General features: G+C 38.8%; 1 protein-coding gene across 1 annotated transcript in view; it reads left to right on the forward strand.

Moving 5' to 3' along the window:
* The window catches only part of BMP5 (bone morphogenetic protein 5), a 52,779-nt gene that overhangs the window by 17,254 nt on the left and 9,404 nt on the right, over positions 1–26,121 (forward strand). Inside the window, exons 2-5 of the mRNA XM_063313493.1 lie at positions 4,722–4,914; positions 9,570–9,718; positions 22,820–23,017; positions 25,996–26,072. Coding sequence (XP_063169563.1) covers positions 4,722–4,914; positions 9,570–9,718; positions 22,820–23,017; positions 25,996–26,072 — 617 coding nt within the window. The remainder of the gene's footprint in view (positions 1–4,721; positions 4,915–9,569; positions 9,719–22,819; positions 23,018–25,995; positions 26,073–26,121) is intronic.

Here is a 26,121-nt window from a genome sequence, read left to right on the forward strand (position 1 = left end):
GCCCAGCACTAGCAAGAGCAAGCCATGAGGCAGAGAAGGTAGAGAAATGGTGGCCATGATGGAATGGCCTCTGGCCCCTACACAGAAGAAGGCTGCTGACCCCTGCTTTAGGAACACAGAAGTAGAATGACACTAGAGAGATTAACCAGGGTTTGGAGGGGAGGAGGCATACCTGCATCATCCTGAAATGGCCAATAAGCACACCTCTGATCCCATCCACTCTTGGTCACATGACTTTGCCACTGATGTAATGTGTGGCAAAGCATTAACAGATTTTACACACCTTGTGATTGCTTTGGGATGTTGCTGGCTCAAGGAGAAAAACACTACTTTAGTGTTGGTACAGTTAAGGACAGCTCAAGGCTGTCACTCGTGATCTGGAGACAAGTTGGAGGCAATGTCATGAGGACAGAAAAAAGATGTTGCCAGGCCATGTTTTGATGCAAGAGGGGATAGGACCCTAATTTCAAGATCTAAAATTTCTGTCAGAAGTTAATAAAGAGGTTGCTACAAGGTAATGCTTGTTTTGGCATGCAGAACACTAGAGGATTTGGAAAATATAAAGAAATTATAAATAAAATGAGTAGTGCATGTTTACAAATTAACTTCCAGCATTACTTAATTTTATAAGGTGAAATGGCTTTCTTAATTTATATACATGCACACACGTTTTCTTGAAAGAATGATCAGGAGGCCTCTTGTATGTTAGGCTGGCATCTGAATTTCTGTCTAATATTTCTGCTGGGGGCTATCCTCTTTTGGCTTCTCTTTCTTTTGAATAAATACAATAAGAAAAGTAAATTAAAAACATGGGCAGCACCAGCACAAGTTATTATAGGCAATTGCTGGGATAAGATAGTTGGTAAAAAAACAGGACTTCATAATGCTCGGGGTCTGCAGATAAGCCTCTGTCAAGGATTATTTGAGGGGGGAAGCCCAGGGCTTACCCACGGTGGATCGGGTTTTAAGTAGCTGATCAAATGTACAATGAAGTTACATGAACTGAGAGTTCAAGGGGTCATTTTGCTTAACAGATACTTATCTAACATGTCTTTGGGTATTTTAAAACAGTAGGAGCTATTTTCTGTCCTAAGTTCTTAACAGAAATATACATGCTGGCTAAGGTTTAAACAAATGTCAATGCTTTGGTGGTACAACTTCTAAAAGAGATGCATGTAACAAAATACATTTACTTTCAGCAGTGATAATTCTGGAAAGCAAAAAGCTAAAACTTTTAATATCCAGTTAAAAAACATTATGGAAGGTTTTAAATGTCCTGAATGTAAAACGTCTTATGGTGGTTGATTTTACTAATAGGCCCTCCTAGTTTTACTCTAGTAACTGACTAATAATCATTTTAAAACAAAGATTCAGCTGAGTTCTGTATGTGTTTATTTTGAAGAGTGTTCCAAGGAAAAGCTTAACTAGGGATGGAGACATAGGAAACATTTTGGTTTACTCAGTTTCTTATTTTTCCATCACCGTAGCCGCTTGAGCCTCCCAAGATTGCACAACCATGGCAAGCAGCCAAATAAGAGTAATGTAATTTCCTGCTGAATTTTGTGAGTAAACACACTAAAACTGTTGTGTCCAGCTGCAGGTAGAATTAAGACACCAAGGAAGCAAAAGAAGAAGATAGACTAGGTCCAAAATTCTGCCTCACTTCCTCCAGTGATGTCATTATGGCCCTGCCCTACCCTGGCCCTTGTGGCCCTTGTCTGTTCAATTAATAAAAATGTTGCTCAATGAACAGCTGCCCTCCCATGACAGAATATTTTTCCAATGTTGCTAGGAATGCATATGGTAGGGTGAAGAGTCATTTGCTGGCAAGCCCCATTGTTATGCTACAAGAGTGTAGAGGGCTACAACCTTGTTTGCTTTCCCTCTGATCCAGATGTGGACCTTGATAGATGAAGCCACACCTAAGAACAAAGCTATGTCAAATCAACCTCAAGAGTTTTTAACAATTTATACCAGAGGTCTTAAACTCACAATCTCCAAGTCATTTTCTGAAGCCTGCAGTGGTGCTTTGGAGTGAATGGATCAGAGTGCTGTAGGGAACTTTCGCACCGCTCCTTACCGAGGAAGGTTGGCAGACGAGATGAAGAGGTGGCTTGCCAATCTCAGTTGGGCACTGCAGGTCCTTCATTGGACAGGGAGGAAGGTGGGATTCTAAACTGAAGCAGAGCAGGACATAGGGTGGCTGTGCATCAGGCTGGAATCCATGTTGTGGCCTGCCCTATTTAGAGTTTGATGATTGGGAGAAAGTGGCTGGCCCAGGTGGGTGGGGCTGGGGTGGCTATGTTCCTGCCCTGTGTCAGGATGTCACTGTGGCTGAGGTCTGTTGGCTTACAGAAGGAGCAGGTGTGATATACTGTTGTCAGCATCAAATACATTCGATGAGTGGAGCTCTCTGGAGGTGTGGGACTACTCTGAGCTTAGGAGTAGGATGTTGCCTCTGGCTCTGTTTTGCAATGGAATTTTTTTTTATTTGATAAAGTTATGTTTGGTGGCATCCTGGGTTACTCTATTTTCTCACTGGAGACTTTGATACCAGCGTTCATGGATATTTGAGCCGGAGACCCTTGGTTTATACAGTACTGTACTTAACAAAACTCCCAATTGCTTTAAAAGCCATTTTTGATTTCATTTTTATGGACCATACATTTATTTGGAACATAAAAATGTGACTAAAAAGCAAACTCCACATCCTAAAATGACAATTCAAACACTGCTTCCTCATCTATGTTCTTTTCAGAGATTGTTGGATTCAGACGAGGTAGATGGAGGCAGCAAGTTTTTATTGTTTATCCTAATTCTGCTAATTCAGTATGATTCAAATTAACATAAGTAAAACCTGTGTCATGGTGAGTTAGGAGTTAGGAAATTGACCTCTATGGGCTGTGGCAGATTTGCATTGCAAATAGCTGCAGTCAGAGTGAATGGGATTGTGGCGTACAACCCTGAGACTGTGGCTGGGTTATTCTAAAAGGATTAATAAGAAAATAATTCTGTTCTGGAATGGGATTCAATTTGGTGGCCCCTTGTTTCTTTACTAGTTTGCAAGTTAATGTTGTGTTATGGATAATAGAGCTCATCCTTTTTAAAACTATCAATACTGAAAGAAATAAACATATCACTTTTTCGTTCTGATGAGCTCCTTTTTCTAACCCTCTGTGGAAGTTCAGGCTTTCTTCTGCATTCCTGGAGGATGCCTGAAGAACCAAGAGATGAGGGAAGAGCAGGTCCTGGATAATAATGGAAGACAAAGAAAGGGATAGATACATGACTGATGCCTCTACCTGTTCTCAGTTACACAGTAGGGAATTCCTGGAGCCACTGCCCTTTGAGTGTGTAAGATCCAGAGTCTTTGCATTGATCTGTGACATATCTATCACCTACCTCCTTTGATATTTCTAGCCTCTGCTTTCAGTTATCAGTTACCTGAACAGCACTTAGTAATTTCAAGGCAAAACTCTTGGAACCTTTGACCTGTGCTTGTCAGATAGCCAAAGTATTTAGTGAAAATACACTATCATTTCATTGGTTTGAAGCAGTAAACATATGTGCTTTGTTCTCTGTCAGCTTACAATAACCTCCATCACCCAGAAGTGTTTGGCTTACTTTCCTGCTTCTGCAGGGAATGTAGAGATTTAAATAAGCTACACTGAGACCTTTTATCTCTCTTAATAGGAAGCAGTGACATTTATGAAGTGTTATGTGTTATGTGCATTAATTAGGCATTGTATTCACAATCCCAGATTGATTAATACTGAGGGTGTTAACAACAAGGACATAACCCTTGGAGAGAGAATGGGTAGAGCCAGGATTCATACCAGGGAGGGCAGAATGTTTATTTTTTTTTTATTTTAAAACTATGTTAAGCCTATTTTTGGGTGTAAACTACAGTTTTTATGTATTTTCCATCTCACAATGGTCAGAAACTATGCTTCTAATTTCCAGCAATTATGGTCAGTGGTCAGCACTGGGAGCTGCAAAAAAGAGGCTTTGAGGCCACAGATGGTTCTGGGGCTTCAGGTTAACCACTCCTCCTGTAAATGAGCCACGAGTACTGCCATTATAATGAATAACAGATGCTGCAAGAGTTACTTATCCAAAACAATTCAGGGAGTTCATGACTAATATTTCTGACTAATGAACATCCTGCTGTAGACAGAAGTATCTGTGCAAACAATATTTTCAATATTGTTTCATTTGCAGAGCAAATATAACTGGGAATGTGAATGCCACACCATGAGAAAGCAACAAGCATCTGTGATGTAGTCAATGTGATACATTACAACTTCAGCCAAGGCCTGGCCAGTTTCTCTTCCTCTTTTTCCTCAAATGCTGTCTAACCATCCATGCCAAGATCATCTGCTAATAATTCCTACTCATATAGAAAACTGGACCAAACAAAGTTCATAATTCTTTTCTAATTTGTGGGGATTTTTTAGTCCACAACTTTATTACTTTTAAATATATAGTCTATTTTGTTGTTGTTTTTGCAGAATCATTTCCAGTCTTAATTGTTGAATGCAGGCTCTGTTCCCTTTGACCTTCTGACTTTTGGCTTGTTGAATGTTGTGAACTCAGAAGTGGGGGTAGGATTAATTGCTTAAACTATTCCTCTCTTATATTTTAATTTAAAACCTGTAAAGAGTACTGAATTAACATGGCATATGAATTTTTAACCTTTTCATTTCATTTTATTTTCACAGTGGAAAGAGACAAGGATTTTTCTCACCAACGACGGCACTACAAAGAATTCCGATTTGACTTGACTCAGATCCCCCATGGAGAAGCAGTGACAGCAGCAGAATTTCGGATTTACAAGGATCGAAGTTACAGTCGATTTGAGAATGAAACGATTAAGATTAGCATTTATCAGATCATCAAGGAGTATCCAAACAGGTGACTTTTCTTCCAATTGTATCTCAAATTAATTCTTCAAGTCTAGGAACTTCTTCTTCATCATCATCCTAGCGTTTTCCCGCAGGTGCAGGGTCCACTTTTTGTTATTTTTTCTCTTGAGGAATTAAACATAAGTGAAAATCAGACCATCCAACAAAAGTGTCTTGGAAGTTAAAAAATAATGGTTGAAGGTGGTTTGAAAAGTATTGTTTGGGCTGACTGATCAATAACTCAGGGTGGCCAGCTGAGTTGTTGCATACAGCTGTTGCATGTATTTTTGCAGATTATCGTACCAAGAGACCATGACATAAAAATGCTTACTTTGTATACCAATGATGCCATAAGATGGAGGAAAAAAATGGTTTTACCTGTGAATTTTCCTTTAAGATTTCTGAAGTGGACAGAAGTCCATCTCAGTCATTTAGATATTGTCATTGTTTTCATGTGAATTGAATATAGTCTTTGCCTGCATGTGTGTTAGGAATCCCCTGTCCACATATGTATGTACTTTCATTTGCCTTCTGGCAAAATCTAGTCGCTGTTTGATGAGAGCTTTCCCCCCCCCCCTTTCATATGGAAGAGCAAGAAAAAAAGTATAAAATCAAGTGGCAGGTTTTAGACTGGTTGCTGGGAGTATCAGGCCATAAATATGCCTCATTTTTCAAGGAAAAATAGTTTCTGAATTGGGTAGAGTATAGTGCATCAACCTGCAGGTATTTTATTTACTTGCAGCTGGAGTAGATAATAACCACAGTAGCTATTTAAAGGGCCTATCCTGGCTAAGCACTTCCTATCAACAAGGCACAAAAACACTTTTTATGATTGCCAGAGTTTCTACTTAGAACTTCGAAGGAGTTTTGGGGTTTTTAGTGTGGTTTGTGGGTTGGTAGATCACCTTATATTCTGGTCTTCCATGCATCTGCCTCCCAGCTGTTAGTCACCTTTAATTGTTTTTCCCTCTCAATCATGTTGCTATCCTATCTTTGTTTTCTGCTCTTTCCAGGTGTTTGTGATGTAGAACTGGGCAGCTGCTAATGGGATGTTCCTTCTCCCCACCTCAGGTGCTTTGTTGGGTTTTTTCCACCTCAAAGAGTTTTTGCATGATTTTGTTTTTTCATTAAGGGGTTAGAGATTCACTCTTACACTCAAGATGCAGGTAGTGCTAGAAGTCCAAGATTAAACTTGCTTCTCTTTCACCCTCCCTTTCTCTCTTAGAAATATATAAATCTGTAGGAGTCTTTCTCACCCACCCTATTGTGTACAATCGCTTGAAAATAGTAAGCTGATTATAAACATCACCCACAGAAAAACTGTTAAGTTCTTCTTACAAGCGTCACTGCCACAATCAAATCCATAGGTACTAATATCAGGTCTAGGGTACAAATATCTGGACACCTAGATGACAGGAAAGGGATATAGAAAGTCTAACTCTTTGCATTCTGGACCTGATGGACTCCAAGATCTATTGACTTACAGATGGCAAAACACTGAAAGCAAACTATGCTTGCATAATGCATATATACTGGTTTCAGAATTAATCTGTTTTCGGTGTTCACACAATACATTGAAGTAAAAACTAACCAGACAGGCTTGGTGTGCACAACCCACTAAGGAACACACGTTCATGCCTACCTAGACAGGTACACAGATTTTCCCCATCCACCCAACCAAACTAACCAAGATAAACACTAATAAAGTTAAGTGCAGCTGCCAGATTTTTAACAGCCCAGTCTCCTTGCCCTCAGAAAATGAGGCTATCTAACTGATGGCATGGCTAGAACATAGATGCTTAACTGAGCTGGGTTAGTATTGGGAGCTCTTTTGGATGGAAGAAAAAGAGTTCTCATTAGTAATCTGTAAGGGTGTAACCTAGATACAGAGCCAGGCCTCTGGTATCATTGCATATGACCTTAAATCATAGGTCCCCGATCTTTTTATATTGTGGGTACATTTGGAATTCCAAGAGCATGCTACAGACACTCTCACAAAATGGTTTCTTTGGTGGACATAGCAAATCACAACATCCGGTTACCATAGGTAAACTGGTGAGGTCCTCATTTTCTCTAAACCTGCAGGATGCTTTAGCTGGAAGTATGCCCACCTACCCAGCTTACCTTTGTCATTTTTCTGGGTAGGTGGACATACTTCCAAACAAGCCACCAAGCTGCCACCATCTGTAATCTTTATTTTCTGAAGATGCCTCTTGGGTGTATTCATTTATCTATTGGAATTTTTTGCAATCCACTCCAATCTAAAGGTTCTGGGTGGTCTATGACAAAGCATGATATAAAAGCAATATAATTAAACTAAATATCCTCCCGCCCTTCAAATGCACACCCATGAACAATTAATTAGAGTCAAAAGCATGATGGAATAACGTTTTAACTACTTGGCAAAATGCCAAGGAAAGGGTGTTGCAGCTTGACGACCACTACAGAAAAGGCCTACCATCTAGCTCACAGCTTGCATACTTCTTGTGGATGGAGGAAAGTCCCCTTGAAATGCTTGTAGCAGATAAGCAGATTCAATCCTCATAGGCATTGCCCAGGCCTGAAATATCCTGATGCAATGCCATATAGGGCTCTGCAGGTGATAATCTGCTTTTTGAAATGGGCCCTGAAGCTTGCTGGAACCAATGCATTGATTTTGAAAAGGTGATTATTTGGCAATGGCAGAGTTGTCCCACCAACAGGCTAGGTGCTACATTCTGGTCCAGTTGTAGCTTTTGAGCCACCTCCATAGGCTGTCCCACATAAAGCACATCACAATAACCAACTACATGTGCCGGCAGCACATTCCTTTTATTTTTTCTTGACAAAAGATAATAAAATCAGTGGACCATAAAAGCAGGTGGAGACCAGGGGAGATGCTTGTGGGCACCATGTTGGGAACTCAGGGCTTAAGGGGACATGCTCAGCAGTAAAACTAGCTTATTAGACTGCTTATTCTGATAAAAAGAAGTCAGTGCTATGGCAATGTTTCACTGCTTAGGTAGGACTTTGGACTTGTGGGTGACCCTGTATGTGTTGTCCGAAAAAAGGAAATGTCATTAAAAGAAAGACAAAAGAGAATATAGATTTGCATAAAACATTCAGGTGTATTGATGCAAATTTAGAAAGATTCTATTTAATTTAAACAAAATACGTGTTCTCAGAGTGGGGAAGGTTGTACTGAAGTTCCTTTTTGTGTGTCTGTTCTTTCAACTGTTTATGGCTGATGAATAAATTCACCCCCTGCTCAGTTCTTCCTTAATGTAGCTCTTTATCTTTAAAAAGCTTAGTCTAGACAGCTGTTCAAATAGGGGCTGCTGTTAAAGACAGGATTGTAAAATAGAGCACGTGGCTAGCTTACCTGGTCCATAGGGGAATGATCCAACTGACATGGAACATTTATTCTTCTAAACATCAACACGGTGTGTAAATTCGGGTCATCCAAGATCAAAGTCTATGTAACCTCTGCAGCTATCTTTGCCACTGTATCCACCCACCTGGCAAGCATGGAAAAAGAAAATAGGATATTGGTTTGGATTCAGAACAGAGGAGTGGTTCCTAATACCAGCATGTCTGTTTTCAGCCTCTACCTGGAGTCTTTTTCTCCTAGTGGTTGGAAGGTTGAACAACTCATCTGTTGTACTGCTGTCCAGTGAGGTTGCCAGAAGGAAAATTCACAGGTATCCAATTTTCCAATTTCATCATGTAAATGATTAGTTAAGTTAACCATTATAGATGAACAAATGTAGGGATTACATGCACAATTTTACATGACTAGCTTTGAAAAATACTTGCTGCCCTGAAACATGAATAAGACAAGCCAAGTTTAATTTAGCTGCAACAAGGGATATACTATATGGCTCGGCTGTATTTATTTTTATAGAACCAAGAGCTACATTTACTTTCTTAATCTACATGCTGTATATAGATCTTGTGTTTGAGTTGGGATATTAAGCCATGAATGAACTTTAAGATGAGATTGGCCACATCCATGCTCCTCGCCATAAGTCATTTTTAATGCAAATATTCCATTATGAAGAAGTGGGTAAAGTAATAATCTTGGATTTCCTTTCCAGAAAGATCTAGGAACTATATATCTAAAATATTTAAGCTACTGAACAAGTGTGGAAAATATTTTTCCTTTTAAAATATTTAGAACGGGTGGATTTTTGGTGTGGTTTTCATAGAATCCCTCAGTAAAACAAACTAATAGATAGCTTTGTTTCCACAAACTTTGAAAAAATACTTCAAAACTTATCAGTCTCTTCTAAAGCCTGATCCTTATGGGCTTTCACATTATTGTCTACGCTTGGCATGCAGCCATTGGAATTTTCTATTGTATCTGCAACATTTATATGTTCATAGAATGGAACTGTGGGACATGAAATCATTTAGTAGATAAAATCTATAGAAATAAAAAATAAAAATTAAAAGTGTCCATGGATTATTGATGCCAGCACAAAATTGTTTTGAGGAAATTAATTTGAAGTGCTAGAATTTAATTAGTTTATGGATCACTGCCTTTCCTTTCCAAAATGTGAAGTGATGTGTATACAGAATTTCTACCTTGCTGTCACAGAGCCAGAATCAATGTTTTACTGGCAAAGTTAATCCCAATGACATAATTATCATGCATTTTTATTTACGTATTGTTTTCTATACTAGGGATGCAGACCTGTTCCTATTAGATACGAGACAAGCTCAAGCTCTTGATGTTGGCTGGCTTGTGTTTGATATCACTGTGACCAGCAACCACTGGGTGATTGACCCACAGAATAATTTAGGGTTGCAGCTCTGTGCAGAGATGGCAGATGGTAAGTTGTATGTATGTATCAGGTTTCACATGGATCTTTTTTGAAATTATTCTGTTGTTTACGTGCACACAAACCACCCAGAACTCATATACATTTTGGATTCTCTATGTGAACATTTTTATCAGTGATGTCCATTAAGTAGAATCTGTGATAGTGGTATATGAAACCTTGGCTTCACTTTTCTTGGTGCCAGGAAGAAAATGTATGGTGGTGATTGACACTGGTACTATGAAACCTCTTTTACATGTAGGTACTGTTCTTTAGATCCCAAGTTAGCAGAAATGTTTGTTAGATGGCCACCCTGAGGGTTGGACAGCCACCCTGAGGGTTGGACAGGTCTGAGCTATCTGTAACTAACCAGCAAAAAGATCTTGGAATCATAGTGGACGAAGGCATTGACTTAAGAGTATGGCAGCTGTGAAAAAGGCAAATTTCATGCTTGGGATCATTTGGAAAGGGACGGAAATAAACATGTCAATATTGTAATACCATTCTACAAAACTATGGCATGTCCACATCTAGAATACTATATACAGTTCTAATCAACATATTTGAAAAAAGATATGAGATGATGTAAGTATGGGGCCAGTGAGTGGAAACCATAATGTTCTGGAAGAGAACCAATAAACTAAGAGGGAATCCAGATAATAGTATGGATTAGTGGCTCTTGATCATGGCACTGGCCATGTCTCTAACTTTGAGTAGGATTGCATTTCTCTTGAAGGAGTAAATGTGCAGCCTTAATGCTCTTCTGCATTCATGTCTCTCAGATGAGGCCCAACCAACCTCAATGGCCCAAGGTAAAATTTAGCCAGCTGTGACTGGCCTATCAGCTACAACATTTCCTGAATTGAGATGACCTGGCCACAGTAGCTCAAGCTCTGGTAACCTTCTCGTTAGAATACTGACAAGTCCTCTACCTACAAGACAATGGAGAGCTGCAGCTGGTGCAGAATACGGCCACAAGGCTTTTGTTGGGAACTTATTTTATAGTTCCTGTAACACCAGTCCTAAATGGCACTGCATTGCCTACCTATATGCTGCTGGTTGAGTTCTGGATTTTGGTAATGATATTTAAGTCTAGGATCCCAATACTTGAGGAAATGATATTCCCAGGATATACCTCTTTAGCACCATGTGATTGGGAGCACATGATGACTGGACTGAGGGCCTTCTCTGTGTTGCACCCTGACTTGGTTCTTCCCCTGGAAACCAGACTAAGTAATAGCAGTAGTACTTTATACCTGAGTGCAGTACGGGCAGACAACAATAAAAACTACAACATAATATAAACGTGTGTGTGTGTGTGTGAGGGAGGTGTGTGTGTGTATGTATGTGCATGGGTGTATGTGTGTGTATATGTGTGGGGTGTGTGTACATATAATATATAAGTTCAGTACTAGCATACCATACACTAATATCGGGTATTGCAACTGATAAGAATTGTTCTTCTAGCTTTGTAGGTCCAGGGAAAAGAAGCATATTAAGCCTTTTTGCATTATTGAGTGGGCAGGAACATGAGTTGTAACCAGATTATTCAAATAACTGGGTATCCCTGGATGCGCTGCCTGGAAGGTCTTCACCAGCAGTTTGAAATGGTAATGCTTATGAGACTAGGCAGCCAATGTAATGATTGTTGGAAGGAAGAAGTGGTGTTAAATTTGCTTGGTTTTTTTACTTGGTTTCACTCTGGCATTCAGAATGGTCTGGCCATTGGCCCTCATCAAATTGTCTGTCTATCTTTACTGTATTATGGCTATTGCTGTTTTAATCATTTAAATGGTCATTTATTTATATATCATGTGAGTGCTTTATCCTGTACTTTAGGGGTTATAGCAGATCCTGAGATCTGTAGGAGAATTAGTATTCTAGTGGTTAAGGCAACAGGCTAGAAACCAGGAGACTGAGAGTTCTAGTCCTGCCTTAGGCATGAAAGCTGGCTAGGTGACCTTGGGCCAGTCATTCTCTCTCAGCCCAACTCACCTCACAGGGTTGTTGTTGTGGGGAAAATAGGAGGAGGAAGGAGTACTAGGTAGGTTCACCACCTTGAGTTATTTATAAAAAAAATTAGTAAAGGTGGGATAGAAAATAAATAAAATAAATTAAAAAATGGACTGGCCCAAGGTCACCCAGACAGCTTTCATGTCTAAGGCGGGACTAGAACTCTCAGTCTCCTGGTTTCTAGCCTGTTGCCTTAACCACCAGACCAAACTGGCTCAACTTTAATTTAACTTTTAATTAACTTGTAATGTGCTAGTAACAAAATGCAGGAATTGTTTCTCCCAGTTTTAGTGCTTCCAGCACCCCAAACTTTATTCTATTTGGTTGATTGTGAGGATGGATTGAATCCTCTTGTTGAATTAAAATATATTTCCTATGGATTTCCATGGGGATTGTGCTTTTTAATTTTAAATGAGTTTGACAGGGGATAAAAAGATTGTTTAAAATAGCAATATATTGGAAATAACTATGAAAAAATACCTGCTCATCATAGTTTTGCATTTCCTTCTTGATGAAAATACTGCAAAAAAAAGGCAACATGATATTGGAATCCATTTTTTCCTTGAAAATGATATTTGGTGTCATAGGCATCATTTCTGCATGAAATATAGCTATTTTCTGGTAAAACCACATTTTATATTGAATTGTAGGTCTAAAGAGCAACATAACACATTTGGAATCTGTCATCATATAATTTATTGTTTCCCTAGGGCTGTGGTAAATTAAGAAAGGATCGTATTTTTTCTAATTCTCTTTTCTAAATGTCTGCATATATCTTTGTAGTAGTCCGCTGGGTTCTATTATAGTTTACATTTTAGGCTGAAGGCAGTTGTGATTTTATAGGAGAAACCATCACTTCCAGCTGATACAGAAGGTGAGAGGTGAGCTGATGAATGGAAGTGTTAAAATGTATGCAGATGTAGAAACCATCCAAAAAAGCCTCTTGTATTATTTTTCCGTATGCAGAATATATCTATTGAACTTTTGATATATTCCCACTGTTTCAGCACCCATGCTGTAATGTATAACATGACTTTTTAAAATTGAAATCTGATTTTAGGTTATACTTTGTATGTCTCCATTTCCTCCTAGACTGTAGAATTAAATGCATTAAAATGTTAGGTTAATATCTAATCATTAATAATAGATTTATTTCTTCTAATAGTGGTAGGCACCAGGTTTAATTTGTAAGGCCAGGGGCCAAAGTAAATTAGACAGTGAGATCTTTACAAATGTTTTCTAAAGGAATGCAAGGAATGGAATCTGATTATGACCTTGGTGATTGTTCAGGAGTTAGGCTGTGCCTATTATTTTCTGATAAAAATCATTATCTTGTAGCCTTTATAATGAGAAGCTCACATCTACTGATATGATTTTCCTGGGTGCAAAAGCGTATTTTCCCCGGGGTGGATATGGAAGGCAGGGCATTCATTGGGAAAATGAGGTTGGAAGAAGGTTGAACTCTTCCTAGAGATCCAGTCTGAATTCTTCTTCTCTTGGTCATCCCTCCTGCCCCGCCTTAAAACAAACAATGAAAGGAAGACTACATCTACTTATAGATACCAGTTTGTCAGATCAGATTTGGCTCTGAGAGTTTCACAGTATAGGAACTACATCTATGGTCATGAGAATTTCAGTGTTAAGATTGTCTCTATGGTCATTTCCCACAAGTGACTTCCAGTATCTTTTAGATTCTTCCAATCATTTATCTGTCTAAATAACATTAATGAGGCTTTATATCACTTCAATGATGGCTAAGTAATGCTATGAAAATACTATAAGTCACTAGAGGGGAAATAGCCAAAATTGTACCAGTTTCCCTAGGGAATGCTCTTACCATGAGTTTTTAGTTTTCCTTCTACCCTGTTGCCTCTCACCCTGCAGTGATTTAAGTGCAAGGCACCACCTTAAGACATTTGTGGATTGTTAAGTCTGGCATCTATGTCCTGTTCTGTTTGTTTTATTTGGTTTCTAGATTTCTATTTCTGCATACTATATTGTCCCTACTAGTAATTAATCTTGTTTTTTTTTAAAAATTACCAGTGTGTGAATTCCTCCAGTTTGAGTCTATTCATATATCCTACCAATCTGGCATTGTATCTTTCTCATTTATTATACATAGCAAATTACTTTTCCAGCCCTGTTAAATATATGTCTGACTCCGTACAGGTGGTCCTCATTTAATGACCACTCATTCAGGGACTGTTCGAACTTGCAACAGTGCTGAACAAGTGGTACTTACAACTGGTCCTTGAAGTTCTGGCCATTGCAGTGCCCCCACGGTCACATGATCATGATTTGGGCACTCAGCAACCAGCCTGGATTTCCGGCTGTCCCGTGGTCACATGTGGTCAATTTGTAACCTTCCCTGCCAGCTTCCCACAAGCAAAGCTTCCCACATTGCTTAGCGATGGAAATTCTGGTCCCAATTACTTTTGTTAAGTGAGGACCACCTGTATATGAAATCAGGTGTAAACATTCAAAGACATGGCCCAAGACATGCTGGTTTTCTTAATGCAGAGGACAGAATGCAAATGCTGTTCTCCATATAACAAAGAGTTATGGGGACATGAGACCTAATTTGATATCATAGACCAGAAAGTTTAGTGTGTTTGATAAAAGACTACAATGAGGTAGAGCTGTTCTAATACAGGAGACAGCAACATTTCAGCTATGGAAACTAGTATATCTGTTTCAAAGAATTGCACCCCTTTTTGCTTCTTTAATAAAATAATTATTAAGGGATTGTGTTTATTTTCTGTGCTGTCATATCTTTATGATTATTACAACAAAGCCCAATGGGAATCAAAATAAAGCCTAAAACACGTCATTCACAGTTGAAGTATATTATATCGAAAGGTTAGTTCAAGTATTTCACGAGTACATTTTGGGCAAGGATCGCAGCACTTTTATGTTTTAAATAATATATCCTGCAGTACTGAAGGAATGTGTAAAGCATTCTGAAATGTTCATAAATCTTTCAGAAGGATTACTTTACATGGCTTTGAAAATATCATTGTCAACATGTACAGATAAAACCGCAAAGCAACTCTGTCAAATTAATGTAATGTAATTCTGACTTCAGAGAGGAAAAATACCTCATCTCTTTAAAAATCCAGTTTTGGCAATAGTTATGATTAGCCCTTCTTTTTAAACCCAGAGCGAATAAATTCTCAGCATGGTTTCATATATGAGACTTTGAGGCAGGCCTGGAAATGGGCTATGGTTTCTTGCAGTCCTCATTTCATATGGAAAACAGGGATGTGAGGAGGTGTTGTTGTTGTTTATTCGTTTAGTCGCTTCTGAATCTTCGTGACTTCATGGACCAGCCCACGCCAGAGCTTTCTGTCAGTCGTCAACACCCCCAGCTCCCCCAGGGACGAGTCCGTCACCTCTAGAATATCATCCATTCACCTCACCCTTGGTTGGCCCCTCTTCCTTTTGCCTTCCACTCTCCCTAGCATCAGCATCTTCTCCAGGGTGTCCTGTCTTCTCATTATGTGGCCAAAGTATTTCGGTTTTAATACCATTCCCGCAAGTGAGCAGTCTGGCTTTATTTCCTGGAGTATGGACTGGTTTGATCTTCTTGCAGTCCAAGGCACTCTCAGAATTTTCCTCCAACACCACAGTTCAAAAGCATCGATCTTCCTTCTCTCAGCCGTCCTTATGGTCCAGCTCTTGCAGCCATATGTTACTACGGGGAACACCATTGCTTTAACTATGCGGACCTTTGTTGTCAGTGGGATGTCTCTGCTCTTAACTATTTTATCGAGATTGGTCATTGCTCTTATCCCAAGGATTAAGCGTCTTCTGATTTCCTGACTGCAGTCAGCATCTGCAGTAATCCTCGCACCTAGAAATACAAAATCTTTCACTGCTTCTACATTTTCTCCCTCTATTTGCCATTTATCAATCAAGCTGGTTGCCATAATCTTGGGTTTTTTTAGGTTTAGCTGCAAGCCAGCTTTTGCACTTTCTTCTTTCCCCTTCATCATAAGGCTCCTCAGTTCCTCTTCGCTTTCAGCCATCAAAGTGGTATCATCTGCATATCTGAGATTGTTAATGTTTCTTCCAGCAATTTTAACTCCAGCCTTGGATTCCTCAAGCCCAGCACATCACATGATGTGTTCTGCGTACAAGTTGAATAGGGAGGGTGAGAGTATACAGCCCTGTCGTACTCCTTTTCCAATCTTAAACCAGTCCGTTGTTCCGTGGTCTGTTCTTACTGTTGCTACTTGGTCGTTATACAGATTCTTCAGGAGGCATACAAGATGACTTGGTATCCCCATACCACTAAGAACTTGCCACAGTTTGTTATGGTCCACACAGTCAAAGGCTTTAGAATAGTCAATAAAACAGAAATAGATGTTTTTCTGAAACTCCCTGGCTTTTTCCATTATCCAGCGGATATTGGCAATTTGGTCCCTAGTTCCTCTGCCTTTTCTAAACCCAGCTTGTACATCTGGCAATTCTCGCTCCATGAATTGCTGAAGTCTACCTTGCAGGATCTTGAGCATTACCTTACTGGCATGTGAAATGAGTGCCACTGTTCGATAGTTTGAACATTCTTTAGTGTTTCCCTTTTTTGGTATGGGGATATAAGTTGATTTTTTCCAGTCTGATGGCCATTCTTGTGTTTTCCAAATTTGCTGGCATATAGCATGCATTACCTTGACAGCATCATCTTGCAAGATTTTGAACAGTTCAGCTGGGATGCCGTTGTCTCCTACTGCCTTGTTATTAGCAATGCTTCTTAAGGCCCATTTGTCATGACCCCGTTGCAAGGCACAAAGAGCCTCACAACGTGGATCATGATCATTAAGAGAGAGAGGAAGGAGATAATTAAATCAGCGCTTAAACCAAGCACCCAAAGCACCCACACCCATGGAATCATATGCAGCTGAATAGAAGGACTTCAGATAAGCAGCGATAAGCCGCACCTGGTGCCCTGGAGGACACACCTGACCCAAGAGGACAAGGACAGCTACCGGGAAAACGCCCACACAGCCTCAGTGCCATTTTCTGTGCTTGAAGACCATCTGGAAGCTGCAACTGGTCCAGAATGCAGTGACACACACAGTTTTGGGTGCCCTGCAGTTTACCTGAGTAACACCACTGCTGTGTGAGCTGCACTGGCTCCAGATGCTTTCAGGGTACAATTCAAGGTGCTGTTACCACCTTTAAAGCCCTACATGGCACAGGGCCAGATTATTTGCAGGATGACTTCTCCCTGAGGGTATCTCCCTGTCCTACTAGGTTAGATAGGGTGGGCTAACTCCAGATCTTCTCCCTTAAATGTTGTCACCTGATGGACCCATGGCGGTGCACCTTCTTAGTGGCCGCCCCAGCCCTAGCTTCCCACCTGAGATCTGAGGGATCCCTACCCTTTTAGCCTTCTGGAGGGCCATGAAGATCTGGCTCTTCCCCCAAGCACTGGGCTAGGATAGGGGTTGAGCTGGGAGGCTGTTTGGTCTGGTGCCTGGGGGGAAGGGTACTTCTCTTTTTATCTTGGTTTTTATGGATTGTTGTCAGCTGCCTAGAATCATTATAAGAGATAGGCAGCCGTATAAGTCCTGTAAATAAATAAACGTTTCCCTCCATGTTTTTCTGCTTCAATGTTAGATCACTTCTGATGAGATCAGAAGAGAAAGTTCTGGATAGAATAAGGCAGTTGGGGGTCTGTTTGTTTCAGCTTCAAAATGATTTCCAAAGCATTCATTTCTGCATTTTAAAAAACTAGAATTTTTAATTACTAGAATGTTTCTATTTTGAAAGGTAGCCTTCCATTTTAATTAAAGCCTAAAAATGAGTCAAGAGTGAATTTATCTCCATTAGAAGGGATTGTACTGTGTGAGACAAGGCAGTGCCTCATTTCCGAGTACTATTTCACAAGTAACTAGATGTTGTACTTATTATTTAGTGCTAAAATTTAAGCATAAAACTATAAAAACAATGATAAAATCTTATCAGATTACTGAACTACATCATAAAATTTTATAAATGGTCTGATTACAATTTACCTGATTTCTTTGTAAAGGAGGTGACATTAATTTGAGATTTAAAGTATTCAAGGATGAAGAAACAGATTTCTTAATTCCTAATCTTGCTTTATTTAATGCCAGTGTCATTACAGATATAAAATTCTGTTTATTACTGAACTACTTGACTGCAGTAAGTTATACAGTTCCAGGCCTATTACTGTCTGTGAAAAATTATGAAAATGTTTCAGTGAAAACTGTGATCTTGCTTTTTCAAAAATGCAAGTTATTTAGATGATTAAGAATGTCTGGGTCACTTGTCAGTTAGGATCTTTTTAAATCTCTGATGGAAGCTTTGCAGGTTGATATGGGAAGTTTTTCTTATAATTCCCTGGAAATTCTTTTCCTTATGGAGAAATGGACAAGACATATACACATATAACAAGATTCAATTAAAGATACAGATTTCAGAGTAGAAATAAATTAATAATGTTAGTTTTACTGTGTGGTGGTGGTGGGGTAGCTAAATATTTTGTAAATTTATATTATCTTAAAATATAACATGCATAATAAAATGACAAGCAATTTCCCTCTATGCAAATACTTGGATATGTAATTTAAAGAAAATTAAAACCATGCACCCTATGTTCGTAGTTCCTTTAGAACAAAATGATTTAAAAAAAATATATATCATTTTTTAATAATCAAAATTAATCATTTTGGTATTCTTCCAATTGCAAGAAGTTTAAAGTGACTGCCTTAATTAATAGGGTTGATTTAAAAATGGGTTGGGTATCAATGATAGAATTTCACTATTTCACTGTGTTTCACTATTTTCCATTCCCATTCATCTACATGTTTCTTGCTTTCAATACATGGAGAGTTTTTCACTCATGGGAAGGCATGGATTGTATCAGTAGTTCCTGTTCTTCTGTCTCAAATGTGCAATTATAGTTATAGTCATGTTTGTTCTTCTAATTCTTTGTAAAGGAGAATCCCAAACATATATATATGCGGTTGCAGCATTCCTGTTCTAGATCAGGGCCCTATCAATGAGGAATACTTTAATTTGGATTCTTGTACTAAACAGGAGCCTGGATTCTCTGGCATAAGTAATCACTTCCAACTAAGGAATACATGTAAAAATGTAGATGATTAATCCACAATAAGCTTGAGTATTGATTGGACTGTGCAAAGTGAGATCTGAAACCCTAGAGTAGGTATGTCCAAACAGTTGATCTTGATCAGAAGGGAACTGAACATTTTGAGTAGCAGTTTTATAAACACAAATGCTTCTGAAAGAAACCTTGAGTTCAAAGATGTTTGCTGTGCGACATGCAAGAGTCTATCATTTGGAACACAAGAAGAGATCTCCTTTGGGTGCATGGTACTAGTTGCACAGCTGTTTGGAACCTGGCCTTAATCAATAAGCAGAGGCTTCAATTATGAAACAGCTAATTTTGGAGGAGTTTCGAGATCAATGGAATAATTCTGGATTAAATACTTTAGTAGTTTTGCTGTAAGGTTTATAATTCTGACTTGTGTAATTCTGAATTTACTTTCGTCTACAGTTGTTGGAATTTATTTCAGCATGCAGAGACACACACACAGACAAAATTAAAATAGAAGCCTTGGATATAATTGTAAAGTGAGGAGTAAAAATAGTCTGTTCCTAATAGCATATCTTGGCTCTTCAGAAGATCATGTAAACAGAAGATAGAGAGCTACATAAATTGCTTTACATTTAAAGGATGTTTGGGAGTTAAGAGTATCTCTACATATCTCAAGGACTTAAGTAAACTATAACTTGTGGGATCTTAGCTGTTATCCTATTGCTAAAGTCTGAAGGAAACCAAGCATCATTTCAAAGGGAATTCACATTGGTTTGAAAGCTCTTTATTCCTTAGTTTTGCTTAATCCACAATATATACTTTAGTAAATTCAGAGTACTTAACATTTTTCATATGTTTATTTTCTAAGAAGTCTGCCAGGAAGATGTTGATCTTTTATAGCAGTGTTAGGCAACCCCTAGTCCAGGGTTTCTCAACCAGGATTCTGTGGAACCCTAGGCTTCCATGAGAGGTCACCAGGGGTTCCCTGCGAGATCACAATTTATTTAAAAATCTTTCTAGTTCAGAAAACTTCACATTAAAGAGGTAAGTTTCATTCTTTATTCTTAGTTTAAGAACACTGTTAATGCATAAGCATAAGAATAAGCATCTATCTATCTATCTATCTATCTATCTATCTATCTATCTATCTATCAATAATTTTGTGACTTCTGGCCTATACTGTATTTGAGCCTGAATGTGCACGGGTTCCCCAAGGCCTGAAAAATATTTCAAGGGTTTCTCCAGGGTCAAAAAGTTGAGAAAGGCTGCCCTAGCCTATGGATCCCTACAGCGCAAGATGGTACTACTAATAATGATGATAAACCCGAGTAATCACAGTGTGATTTTCTACTTGTTTTCTGTATGGAAAAGTGTGTTGAACTTGCAGTGTATCATTTATGATTTTTTAAAATTAAACTTACACCAAAAGAAAAAAAATGGAGGGAAGTGGCCAAAAGTTTTGGCTTCAACTACTGAAAAGAAAAAGGGTAAAAACATAGAAATAGAAGAAAATGATGTTTTACAGATATATGATCAAGGGAGCGACTCTATAGCCCTTGGATTAGGGTTAGGGTTTAGTTTCTATGAGTAAAAAAGCAGGTCTTTTGTGGAAATCTTCCTTTGATCAGCAACTGACAAGATGGCTGCACTTAGGAGCATTCTAAAGATGTATCACCAGTCCATCTAAAGAAGTACAAGAAATGGCTATTTCACTCAGGAAAGGAAAGAAAGCAGTATTCAAAAAGTATGTCAATGATGCAGCTAGGGATGTAAAAGATTTTCTCTATAAATTTCACTTAGATGGAGGTGATGTGATCTGCCAAAAGGGAGTCTGCCACAGCATGAGTGGCTATTGGTGATTGTCCACAAGCATCCAATGTTTTTGGCTCCAAAATTTGCACAAAAATATCTGTGTTTGGGAAGAATGCACATGGAGAAGCGTACGTTAGAGAAGGTTGTGCTTGAAACTCTCTGGTAGGGGAACATTCACTAGATTCAAAGATCCCTCGTTCCCCATAAATGCCCCTGGAATGGAGTAAACCCTTGAAAAAACAAGACAAACCAATTGGTGGAAAATGCTTTCCCCACAGAGATGTTTTTGCTGTTTCCAGGAGAAGTAGTGTAAGTCAAGCAGAATTTAGAAAGCGTCATTTTGTTCATTACGGCCTGAAGTAAAAGCCTAGAAATTGAAATGAACTCTGGACCATTGCGGCCTGGCTTGGTTTATAATACTTTGTATAATATTTTTTCAAACTTTTGAAAAACTTTGTTAAGGACGCTCTCATTCACAAATAAATTGTGCTATGTGATGTCATGACTGTGGAGTCCCTGCTTAGGTCTATCATCCAACTAGGTAACATCATCAGTGCAACAGTTGGGTAAGGAAATGTCTGAAGCAAACAGCCAAGCTCAGCGAGCACCAAGAACTCCACAGTTCAGCCCTGAGCTATACTGTAGATAATCTCTCCTATTTCACAATCATTGAACCAAAAAAGTTTTCAATTAATGCAATTATTCAGAGTATAAGCATCCAGCATACACTCCCTCACACAAACCTTTATATTCCAATTCCCCTTGTTCCCCAAAATTAACAATTGTCTGAATATGTGCTCACTTATTCTGCTCCTGAGTTTCATTTTCAGTTTTTAAAAAAAAAAAAAAACCTTTGCTGGGTTCTCTGTCATTGGATACATCTTAAACCAATTTAAAGTGCTACATCTGAATAAACACACTGTAAAAGTGTTTATGTACTGAAGTGGGTCAGTTCAAGGTATGGTATTTGGCTGAGACTTCTAATCTCTCCCTCCCTCCCTGCGAAACGGCTGCCAGGAAGGAGGTCTGAGCTGAATTAATACATTTGTTACAGTGGAAGTAGAATGGAAACTGCTTCAACCACAAATCAAACTGCCTCTTTCATTGATGCCAATGATAGATGTTTTTCTCAAAAACATAAGCCCTGGCAAAGAGCCACTGTCAGTTTGCCTTTAAAAAGGGAAGCCTAGAGCTGACTTGGGTAAGTCTTACTCCTAGAGCTATTAGTAAGTTCTTTCTGTAGTGAGAACGAGCTTAGGAGCATGATTCAGTTGAAAAGGCGTAGGCTTTTTTGTCCAACAGTTTGAAGACTTTCCTTTCTTCGATCCAACAATAGATCAGAAGAATTCTACTGCTAGTTGCTGCCCCCAGAAGAGCTCAGTTCAGCATTTCTTTACTGAGGCTTTACTATTACATTACTATTTAAAGCCTGGCCTGCGGTAATGCTTCTCCATGTACAGCTGCATAACTTCACATGGCGCTGTCTCACTTTCTGGCAGAATAAAGGTTCTGCATAATATGGGGAGACACAGAACTCTTCAAGACGCCAATATAAATTTTGTTAAGAGCCAGGGGGTTATTTGTTCGAAGTTCAGATGGATGCAACTTCAACATCTTGGTTTTGACTTTCCCTTTTCAACTTTTTCTTCTGATACTCTGTACTTCCACACACACCCCCGCACACACATGCCTTGGAGGAGAGTCTCTAATCTGACAAAGTGACTATTCAGTCTCGACTGAACAAATATAATAAAGAAATATGTGCATCCCCCAGGAGTAAAATCAGAGTCAATCATGTAATATTTCACCCTCTATTATATATTATTCCTTGAAAGACTGAAACCTCAGCTGTACTGTACTTCAGAGTCCTGACAAAAATTGAGTACTGCCCCAGAATTATTTATGTCTTGAAATACAAATATATACACTGCCTCCATTTATCATTTCTCTTGGGGGTGTCTTGGGCATACAGGATTCTCTATTTACTAGTTTCTAAAAACAGGATGATCTGAACTTTTGCTAAGCTACCTTCTTTATCACCATAAGGTAGAACTAGAGCAGAGATATGACACGCTTCTGGTACTGTAATACCCACAAAAGATGCTATTCTATGGACACAAACTGTATCTAGAATGTCATCAATTTGGTTAATGGATTTTGTGTTATGGTAGCTAATTTTATCTCTCTTTATTTTGCAGGTCGTAGTATCAATGTGAAAGCAGCCGGTCTTATAGGCAGGCATGGTCCTCAGTCAAAACAACCGTTCATGGTTGCATTCTTTAAAGCAAGTGAAGTCCTTTTTCGATCTGTCCGAGCTGCCAACAACAAGAAGAAAAATCAGAATCGCAGCAAATCCAGCAGCTCACAAAATACTTCAAGAATGTCAAGTGTTGCAGGTAAAGGTGATCAGGTGACCTGTTTTATGGAACCCTCTCTTACTGAAGAGGCAGTCAGAGTACATGACTCTGGGTGCAGTCATATTCTTCAGGGAAGCTCTATTTCTAGATGGTTAGCTTAGAGTTGTTTTAATTAGTGGTTTAGATTCCTACAATCAACTGATCACGTCTTTGTGGACCAAGTGTAATGGTATGTGAGAAAGACCTTGGGAGATGGGGTGAAGAGGTTCTGCCAAGGGAACTGTCAGATAAGAGAAAGCATAGCCCACAGCTGGATAGTGGATGGGCCAAGAGGCTCAGAAGGAGCCCTCCCTAGTTTCTCAGGCTGTAAAGGAGACTGTGGAAGAATTGTACTTTCAGACTTGCAAGATTCTGTTAATGTAGAATTAACTGTTACAATAAAATAGTATTAGCTCATCTGCTCATGTTTCCTGTCTGATCTCCCTGGGAAGGCTGAGATCAATCTTGCAAGAAATTTAATTTCCTAGGTTGTATCTTCATGCGATACCTTAAGGCAGTGTTTCTCAACCTTGGCAACTTTAAGACGTGTGGACTTAACTCCCAGAATTTCCAGCCAGCATGGGAATTCTGGGAGTTGAAGTCCACAGTCTTAAATTGCCAAGGTTGAGAAACACTGCCTTAAGGCACATGATTTAGGTAAAGCGCATAGACATGTTGTAGCCACATATCCTACATTTATTCTCAGATGGCTTGAATACTTTAGGGTCTTGTGATTCTTTGTAGAAAATTCTAGGCATGAATCAGCAGAAGTTGTGCCTTTAAATCCCACCAATTTATATTGAAGAGATGGAATGATGAGTTACTTTTATAGGTATGTTTAGATCTTTAAAGGTCACATGATCCTCCTTCTCTTCCTTTGTATTCATATTCTGCCTTTCCTCTAACAACTAAAAGTGGCAAACATGGAAGATTCTCCCAATTTTATACTTGCAATAAAAACTGTATGAGGTGCATTGGGATGAAATAGGGTGACTGATCCAAACTCACTCAGTAAGCTCCATGTTTGAACATGGATTTCTCCAGTCAATGAACATTACATTACACTGGGTCTGTCTGGATCATCCATTTTGTCTATGCAAAGGAGAAACTCTGTATCCAGTGTTTATTTTCAAAGAAGAGAGCATACACAAGAATACTTAATTTCAAATATCCTGTTTAGATAATTGCTCACAGGTATGCTGCATTGCTTAAATGCCATAAAAATCAATTAGATTTAAACAGGTCAGTAGAATTTCACTAGTTTAAGGCTGGAAGCAGACTTAGATACTCTTGTGGCTGCTGGCCTATTTCTCTTCTCAGTAATGTTCTGCAAAGACAATGGGTGACAATCCCATGCTTATTTCCAAGTTGCATTGTTGCCAGGCTTGCAGCCAAGTTTATTAAATAACCCCCCCAAAAAAATTCTTAATTGAAAAATGGAGCAAAAATCACATCTCCGTTGAAATAGTATAATTCAATGTATTTTACTTCCAGTGTGTGTATATGATTGAAGCCCAACAGTATAATTTAATTCATTATTAAAACTATACATATTCTGTGATGTTATATTCGGACTCAAATGTCTTTTCTTTTAACCTTCTTTTCTCCTGATCTATCTCAAATATTGTCTATGGGTATTTTGACACATTTCAGATTCGATTTCTTTCTCTTCCCCTCAAAGACTTTTCCCCCTTCTCTCTGTACCATAAAGATTTATTTAAAGGGCTGGAGGGCAGTGGCCAACTCCAGTTCCTAAATTATTTGGGTACAAACTTTATTCATTCGTAATATCCCAAGGTTTTGATTCCTAGCAGAATAAGCATATGGTTTGTTGAAGCCCCAGTCAGTGAAATTGGAACTTTGGCACCAGATTCTGTAGAGTAAATGTCACCCTAGCCGTTTACATGGAATGTAATATGATGTCCCACACTTCTCCCATCTGAAATGGAGAAATGCAAGGATGGAATATGGACTTGGTTTAGTATTTTTGCATTCAGAATAAGCCTGTGGTCAAATGCATTTCATTTTTCTTGAGATTGGATATTAAACACCTAGCTCCACATTAAGTATGCTGGAATCTATACATTTTTTTCACAGCTAGACAACACTCATCTGTTTTCAAATTGTGCTTAGTCTTTTTAGGACTGTGGAGAAATGCAAAGTGATACTTTGGGCCATTTCTGGAGACTTTTATTTTTAGAGGGGGAAATACACAAAGGACTCATGGGGAGACAAGGGTTTTTAAAGGGCTTCTGGGTGAGCACTATGTGTATAACAATATTTTCCACTGCTATGAATATTGTTCAATTTTTCAAAAAGTAACTGGCAGCTGCAGATCTGGCATGTTTTCTCTCAGTCTGTCTTCTGTACAGGGAAGGTAGAAATAATCTGAACATTTAGGAAGATGAGAAAAGAAAGGAAGACACAAAAAAGTGGCACTCAATAGATAGAATGTACAGTGTGTAGAAAGCAATTTTATATTTAACGTATATTACATCACTGAACATTGACATTCCATAAGAACAATGCAGAGACAAAGGAAGTATTCCACTCTGTCATATTTCTCTGAATTCATCTGATTTAAAAGTAAGCGGGAAACCAAGTCAGACCATGAGATTACTGAAAAATTGCCACCCATTAAATGCTGAAAACCTGAGCCATTTTGCACTCTATCAAGTATTTATATCATTTGCACCAGCTGTACTTACTAGGCATATGGAATGACCAGGAAAGGGAATGGGTGGGATTGGTGTGACACAGGTCATAGATTCAATCGATGAGTTGTTTAAGAGAAACCAGATAGGATAAAACTCTTATGAATCAATTCCAGCATTTAGTATGATGGCACAAAACATCCTTTACAGCAAGACAGTAATATCTCCTGAAAGAAAGAATGAATCTTTAAAACTTGAACAAATAATGTATGTTTAATGTGTGTTCAACATAAGTAATTGTGCAATGTACTTTTCTTTCTGCAGATTATAACACAAGTGAACAGAAACAAGCCTGTAGAAAACATGAACTCTATGTGAGCTTTCGAGACCTGGGTTGGCAGGTAGAGACAATATTCAATTTTATTTTAAGTATCGTTCTCCTCCTCCTCC

Source organism: Candoia aspera, chromosome 1, assembly GCF_035149785.1.
Source record: "Candoia aspera isolate rCanAsp1 chromosome 1, rCanAsp1.hap2, whole genome shotgun sequence".
In the NCBI taxonomy this organism is placed as follows: domain Eukaryota; kingdom Metazoa; phylum Chordata; class Lepidosauria; order Squamata; family Boidae; genus Candoia; species Candoia aspera.